The 1,145-nt window shown below is 64.5% G+C and overlaps 1 protein-coding gene across 1 annotated transcript in view; it reads left to right on the forward strand.

Annotated features, from left to right (window-relative positions):
• Positions 1-1,145, forward strand: part of LOC104499791 (obscurin-like protein 1) — a 12,932-nt gene that overhangs the window by 7,542 nt on the left and 4,245 nt on the right. Inside the window, 2 exon segments of the mRNA XM_010143346.1 lie at positions 653-928; positions 1,064-1,143. Coding sequence (XP_010141648.1) covers positions 653-928; positions 1,064-1,143 — 356 coding nt within the window.

Raw genomic sequence — 1,145 nt, forward strand, 5'->3', positions numbered from 1 at the left:
GCGGGACCTCTGTCCCCAGCCTCGCAGGAGCCATTGGTCAGAAAGGGACATCTCAGGGTCGTGGGGAGACATGTCCCTCCCATCTCCCCCAGCCAGGGGTGGGTTAAATTTAGCCTTGGCTGGCTCCCAGGCGCCGCTCCTCCTGCTTCGGCTGCCAAGGGCTGAGCCAGACCAAACACTTATCAGCTGGAGGTGAAGAGCTGGGAGGGGGCCTGGCACAGGCAGGTGGCCCAGCTCCCCAGGAAGGCACTTGGGATGGGAGACACACCAAAATTAACGGCCTCAACTCAACAGCTGAGCTGCCTGTGCGGGGAGGGATGCAGGAACAATGGGCTTTGCCACCATCCCTGCCTGGGCACCTTCCCCGAGGGAATCCGAGCTGCTAGATCCCACCAGACTGCACACCTGCCCCACCGGGACCCCTAGCTGGTCCCACCATGACCCCCAGCCTGCCCCACAGCAACCCCCAGCCACTCACAGCGTCTCGCAGCTGGATGCACCATGGCCTCCATAGGCTCCAGAGCCCTCCTTCCCCCACCCCGGTGACTCACTGTGGGCTTCGCTGCCTCCCCGCTCACAGCAGTCCCACCCCTGTGCTGCCCCATGCTGTGGGGGCAGCCCTGAGCCCTGCCCTGTCCTCTGTGCCCCCCAGCCCAGCCTGTGCGCATTGTCAACAAGGAGGATGCACAGAGCCCACTGGAGGTGCTGGAGGGAGACAGCGTGACACTGGTGGCCCGGTTGTCCCCGGAGATGGCAGCAGTGCAGTGGCAGAAGGACGGACAGATGCTGTGCTCGGGTGGGCGGCTGCTGGTGTGCAGCGAGGGCTCCACGCGCAGCCTCACCATCAGACAAGCAGAGCCGGGCGACGGCGGCATCTTCCTCTGTGATGCCGGTGATGATGAGGTGTATTTCACACTGCGTGTGAAAGGTGAGCCTGGAGGTGTCCTTCACCCATGCTGGGGGCAGGAACGGTCCCTTGCCCCATGCTGGGATTCTTTGTGCCCCCACCCCACGCCAGCGCTGCCATCAGGAGCATGGCTGAACCAGTGCTCCTCTGGTGCAGAGGCGCCCGTGCTGTTTGTGAACAAACGGGAAGAGCAGGAGAAGCTGCTGGTGCTGGAGGGGGGCAGTGCCGTGCTGCGCGC

The sequence above is a fragment of the Buceros rhinoceros genome, unplaced genomic scaffold (assembly GCF_000710305.1).
Source record: "Buceros rhinoceros silvestris isolate BGI_N320 unplaced genomic scaffold, ASM71030v1 scaffold20639, whole genome shotgun sequence".
NCBI lineage: Eukaryota > Metazoa > Chordata > Aves > Bucerotiformes > Bucerotidae > Buceros > Buceros rhinoceros.